Source organism: Monopterus albus, unplaced genomic scaffold, assembly GCF_001952655.1.
Source record: "Monopterus albus unplaced genomic scaffold, M_albus_1.0 scaffold63.1, whole genome shotgun sequence".
Taxonomy (NCBI): Eukaryota; Metazoa; Chordata; class Actinopteri; order Synbranchiformes; family Synbranchidae; genus Monopterus; species Monopterus albus.
Genome location: NW_018127943.1, coordinates 267,180 through 273,624, shown reverse-complemented (window position 1 = coordinate 273,624; position 6,445 = coordinate 267,180). Strand labels below are relative to the sequence as shown.

General features: G+C 40.8%; 1 protein-coding gene across 1 annotated transcript in view; it reads left to right on the top strand.

Annotated features, from left to right (window-relative positions):
* enpp1 (ectonucleotide pyrophosphatase/phosphodiesterase 1) overlaps window positions 1-6,445 on the top strand; it is a 28,434-nt gene that overhangs the window by 20,068 nt on the left and 1,921 nt on the right. Inside the window, exons 15-19 of the mRNA XM_020603865.1 lie at window positions 1,710-1,797; window positions 3,486-3,670; window positions 4,098-4,137; window positions 4,951-5,241; window positions 5,575-5,649. Of these exons, the coding sequence (XP_020459521.1) occupies window positions 1,710-1,797; window positions 3,486-3,670; window positions 4,098-4,137; window positions 4,951-5,241; window positions 5,575-5,649 (679 nt within the window). The remainder of the gene's footprint in view (window positions 1-1,709; window positions 1,798-3,485; window positions 3,671-4,097; window positions 4,138-4,950; window positions 5,242-5,574; window positions 5,650-6,445) is intronic.

Genomic DNA, 6,445 nt, shown 5'->3' with positions numbered 1-6,445 from the left:
TTCCTCAAGTTGTCCAACCAGACGCCACCTTTTGTCTGCTCCACCACTCTGACTACCTCAACGGATACAGTAAAGACCGCCTCATGCCCCTCTGGGTGTCGTACACTGTCCAGCCTCTGGTGAGTCCACTGTTTGGACATCCCAGCTATATTTCTTCTGGGGTTAGGGTTTGGCAGCAGACTATAAGAGACTGTTTAGTATCTGACTCTTGCCTCACAGCAGATGTTACTCCTCTTCTCTGCTCATGTTTGCTCAAACAGTTCAATCAGTTAAGCTTTAGTGTAAATCAGAGTGATTCTGTGCCAATTATTTTTTAACCTCTGTCACAACATAACATTACAGTTACAACAAACTAGCACGCCCACAAAAGCTTTTCAAAGTTAACATCTTCATAAAAAGCTTTAACTTAATTACAAAATGAATGCCGCCATGCTTTAGAGAAGGCTTGCATTTCAAAATTTGGACATAGATGATGTTTTAAATGCGCTGCATTTTTCCTGCCTGTAATCATGGAGTGAAAATTTGGCAATACTTTATTTTACCAAGCCTGAATTTTCGTATATGTTTGATAATAATTGGTGGGACTTTTAGGAAAATGGGAATGTCCTTGAAAGATAATTCTTCATTGTTTCTCTGCTCCACCAGTTTCTGTAACTGCAGTCTCTCATTTGATACAAGTCTCTGAATGTTAAAAGTCTGTAAGTAATGGTGTTTGCTAAAATGCACTAAAATCAGAAATAATGAATGGCCAACTACATTAGAATGTGTTTAAAAAAAAATTACACGGGGGCGTCCTGGTGCAAAAGGCTGTGGCTTTAGTTATTTTTATGAGCATAGTTCAAGATGTCAATGGGATTTTGAATGGAGATTTCTTATTGCTGGAACAAAACCTTTCACTTTTTCCCCTCTACTGGTCACGGTGTTCTCTAAAAGTATACACGTTTCCCATGATTAGAACCAAATTATGCAGTATTCCTAAAAATTCTAAACTCTGCACATTTTATTCCAAACCAATTCACATTTTCTGCTAGAACAGCGGCGTGAGATCTTTTTCTACAAACAGAGACGGTGCTCTGCCCTCGCTGACCCACATACACAGGCAAAACAAAACAAAGCCAAGCGATCTTATGCAACAGTCTGGAGTCCTGCTCTGCACTGCCCACCACTGACTGTTGCTCTCTCTCAGACCAGAGCCCAACCCCTGAGCCCAGAGTTGGAGGCGTGTGTTCATGCTGACGTACGCATCCCACCGGCCGCCAGCCAGCGGTGTCGTCGCTACAGAGACAGCCCTGCTCTGTCCTATGGCCTGCTGCATCCCCCCTAAGGTGGCGGTTCAAGGAGGGGCTTTAAAACTGTGACTCAAGAAAAGTCAATGGCTTTCAGCCTGCTGACACATAGCAGAGAAAATCAACAGCACTCACCCAGCCAGTCTCTTTCTGGGTGAACTGAAATCCTTATTTTACAGCTTCAGGGTTATGTAAGGCCATTTTCCTGCTTTAGCTCATTTCAAATATTTACCCATGACCCTAACCCTGGAGCTGAGTGTGTGACATCTTATTTACTGAGAGTTTAAATGTAGGTTTGTAGCTCACAAACCTTTGAACGATGTTGTTTGTCACTCTCCTCTCTCAGCTGTCCAAATAAATGAATGAAGATCAATATGTTAATGTGTATCTGATTTTTATTTTTTTTTTTTTTTCCACCCCCAGGCAATCTTCATTGGCTATGGTTCAGGATTTAAAAACAACACTGTTGTGCCTCCTTTTGAAAACATTGAACTATATAACCTATTATGTGGTAAGTTGCTTTTTAGAGCATGCTGTACCTTTACTATGTTCTCCTCAGCTGAAACAGTTTATTATTTACCTTAGCTGTTAATTCTACTATTTGGTTGTTTCCAGAAACACTGAATACCAAGTGTAAAGCAACAAGTTTAATTTAAAGTTCAGAAGTCCTGGTTTTGTAAAGCCAATATTGTGATACTGTTATTTGACCTTCATTTATGGACAAACTGTGTCCACTGATCTTATGTTTACAGTGCATCTTATTTTTAATACAATCACAGGAAAAAGTAATGATGAGTGTGAGTGTGTGTGTGTGTGTGGTAGTGGGACTCACAGCTCGTCGTCCACAGCTGGGTGTTGGATACAAGTTGACATATTTCACAGGCACATTCTCATGTAAAATGCACCCATGCTGCCACAAAAAAGAAAATATGATGGACATTTTTCAAAATAAAAAGACATGTTTTTAGGTAATTAATCAAAGATTTAACTAAATATTAGCTGGAGCCCTAAATAAATTTTCCTCTTTGTGTTTATCTCCAGTAAGTTAGTTTTAGCCAGCGAATCTTTATTCCCGAATCTCTTAGTCAGATTCTCTTCTTCTCCATCTCTCATTTTGTAGATCTGAGTGCTGATGGGCCGAAGACAGACTCTTTAATTACAAGCAACATGGCACCGATGTTCCCTGCATTTAAAGGTGAGTCAGTCTTTTAGCTGCATAAGAGACTGAAAATAAAAATCACTGTGATACAAGACAAAAAAAATTTGTTTCCAAAGCCGCCAGAAGGATTCATTTGCCAATTGAATGAGACCTTTGGAACTGAACAATATAATTAAAGGAGTGTTGGATCACAGCTGGAGATGATGTCATGCTCTGTTTTGTTACAGTCCTAAACATGCAAGTTTTCCAAGAGCAGGTTTTGTGGTTTGCCTGTTCCCATGCCCATTTGTTGTTTCTCAGTGTTATACTTTTCAAAGCTGGTTTTCTGGAAACAGGTTATACTTTGCCTCAGTTGGCTCTTAAATACACATAACAGGAGTCTTAAGCTCTAACTGCTGTGATTATATGGGACTACTGTACTTTAATGTAGTTGTCTTTCTGTGAAATACAATTATAGGCTTGGTCTGAGAAATCTTTCTATAGCTATCTGGCTTCCTGCTGGAGACACAGTACCCACAGACTGACACCAAAGTCACAAATATCAGCCAACACAGTGTCTAAGCTGCTAAAACACGAACAGTCATGATCTTTCATGTCTTCAGTGGACGCAGCCATTAAACATACAAAGTGAATTTGGTGAAGATCTGATCATGTTTCATGACCCACCAGCACAGTTGACAGTTCAGAAGAGGAAACAGGCGTGCTTATCTTGCTGCCTTAAAAATACTGCGGGTAGGAAAGGTAGCCACATGAACCAGATTTCAAAAGAAAGTCAGAATTTTGAGATAGAAAGCAGTTTATCAGAACTGCCTGAGCGAACAGGAAGTTCATGCTTCTTGCCCTAAGTAAATACTTTGCTAAGCTATGTCGAGTGGGATCATTGAATCCACAGCTAACCTAGTGAACAGAATGTTACCGAACCTGATAGGAAAGCCAGACGGTAATTCTCCTTTGATAAGAAGTTATTCCCTGTGTGTGTGGCTGTACTGTCCTTTATAGCATGTGAAGTGTATTTTAGTCTTTCTCTCTGTCTCTTCCAGATCTCCTTGGTATTCGTCCTGCCCCAAATAATGGGACTCATGGCAGCCTGAACCACCTCCTGAAGCATCCCTTCCACCAGCCAGTTCACCCAGCACCGCTCTCCCACAGTACCCCCTGTGAGGCCAGTGGCCCCACCCCCACCGACAACCTGCAGTGCAATTGTACATCACAAACCGAGGCAATGGTATGTGCCAACAAGTTAAGGAGGTCATGCGTTTGTTTTTAGCCGCACTGTTGTCATGCTAGGTCTAGGGAGGGAAAGGCCAGTTGGTCTTCCATCACCTTAGTCCAGACTGACATATCGCATGAGCTATTGCGCCTGTTGGCATCAAGTTTAGAACATTCATGGTCACCAGAGGATGCATCGTACTGACTTTGTTTTGTCCAACATCTTACACATCAAATGGATTGGCATGAAATTATGTGCAAATGTTCATGGTTCAGACCTTTTTCCTGTGGTGCCACCATGAGGTTGACACTTGTGGTTTGCAGAGTAAAATGTCTCGACAACAACTGAATGAACAGCTGTAGACTCTGTCTCATTGTGTTAGTTTTAGGATCATGTGCCTGAACCAGTTTGATATTGACAAGAGGTGTAAATTTATTTCCAGGAAACAGAGATGAATAGACGTCTCTTGGCCATCAATTCCAGTGAGTATAATTTTATTTTCTTTGCATTTATACATTTTTTTTTTAGAGGGAAGATTTAGGAGACAGTTTGTTTTCCCTTTAGGCACCAATATTTTTTAACCTCTGTCACAACATAACATTACAGTTACAACAAACTAGCACGCCCACAAAAGCTTTTCAAAGTTAACATCTTCATAAAAAGCTTTAACTTAATTACAAAATGAATGCCGCCATGCTTTAGAGAAGGCTTGCATTTCAAAATTTGGACATAGATGATGTTTTAAATGCGCTGCATTTTTCCTGCCTGTAATCATGGAGTGAAAATTTGGCAATACTTTATTTTACCAAGCCTGAATTTTCGTATATGTTTGATAATAATTGGTGGGACTTTTAGGAAAATGGGAATGTCCTTGAAAGATAATTCTTCATTGTTTCTCTGCTCCACCAGTTTCTGTAACTGCAGTCTCTCATTTGATACAAGTCTCTGAATGTTAAAAGTCTGTAAGTAATGGTGTTTGCTAAAATGCACTAAAATCAGAAATAATGAATGGCCAACTACATTAGAATGTGTTTAAAAAAAAATTACACGGGGGCGTCCTGGTGCAAAAGGCTGTGGCTTTAGTTATTTTTATGAGCATAGTTCAAGATGTCAATGGGATTTTGAATGGAGATTTCTTATTGCTGGAACAAAACCTTTCACTTTTTCCCCTCTACTGGTCACGGTGTTCTCTAAAAGTATACACGTTTCCCATGATTAGAACCAAATTATGCAGTATTCCTAAAAATTCTAAACTCTGCACATTTTATTCCAAACCAATTCACATTTTCTGCTAGAACAGCGGCGTGAGATCTTTTTCTACAAACAGAGACGGTGCTCTGCCCTCGCTGACCCACATACACAGGCAAAACAAAACAAAGCCAAGCGATCTTATGCAACAGTCTGGAGTCCTGCTCTGCACTGCCCACCACTGACTGTTGCTCTCTCTCAGACCAGAGCCCAACCCCTGAGCCCAGAGTTGGAGGCGTGTGTTCATGCTGACGTACGCATCCCACCGGCCGCCAGCCAGCGGTGTCGTCGCTACAGAGACAGCCCTGCTCTGTCCTATGGCCTGCTGCATCCCCCCTGTGAGTGAGTGTGAGTGTGTGTGTGTGTGTGGTAGTGGGACTCACAGCTCGTCGTCCACAGCTGGGTGTTGGATACAAGTTGACATATTTCACAGGCACATTCTCATGTAAAATGCACCCATGCTGCCACAAAAAAGAAAATATGATGGACATTTTTCAAAATAAAAAGACATGTTTTTAGGTAATTAATCAAAGATTTAACTAAATATTAGCTGGAGCCCTAAATAAATTTTCCTCTTTGTGTTTATCTCCAGTAAGTTAGTTTTAGCCAGCGAATCTTTATTCCCGAATCTCTTAGTCAGATTCTCTTCTTCTCCATCTCTCATTTTGTAGATCTGAGTGCTGATGGGCCGAAGACAGACTCTTTAATTACAAGCAACATGGCACCGATGTTCCCTGCATTTAAAGGTGAGTCAGTCTTTTAGCTGCATAAGAGACTGAAAATAAAAATCACTGTGATACAAGACAAAAAAAATTTGTTTCCAAAGCCGCCAGAAGGATTCATTTGCCAATTGAATGAGACCTTTGGAACTGAACAATATAATTAAAGGAGTGTTGGATCACAGCTGGAGATGATGTCATGCTCTGTTTTGTTACAGTCCTAAACATGCAAGTTTTCCAAGAGCAGGTTTTGTGGTTTGCCTGTTCCCATGCCCATTTGTTGTTTCTCAGTGTTATACTTTTCAAAGCTGGTTTTCTGGAAACAGGTTATACTTTGCCTCAGTTGGCTCTTAAATACACATAACAGGAGTCTTAAGCTCTAACTGCTGTGATTATATGGGACTACTGTACTTTAATGTAGTTGTCTTTCTGTGAAATACAATTATAGGCTTGGTCTGAGAAATCTTTCTATAGCTATCTGGCTTCCTGCTGGAGACACAGTACCCACAGACTGACATTAACATATTAACTGACTTTCTTTTTTGCACCTGCACAGCATTACAGAGGCCTTTTGCATGATGAATGGTGACTGTGGTCTGTGCTGGTTGGACCTTATGTTGATGGTGTTGGCTGGTTCATTTATTGCAAAGCTCAGGGTCGGGGACAACACATTTCTGGTAGTTTTCACTGGAGCCCCTCACACTAGAAATGGAAACCCTTTCTACTGGTGAGGTCCTATTAGAAGACGTGTCCCTCCACTTACTGTTTGTTTACGCTAAGGTTACATATTATTCAGCTAACAGATGCTGCCCCCTGGTGGCAT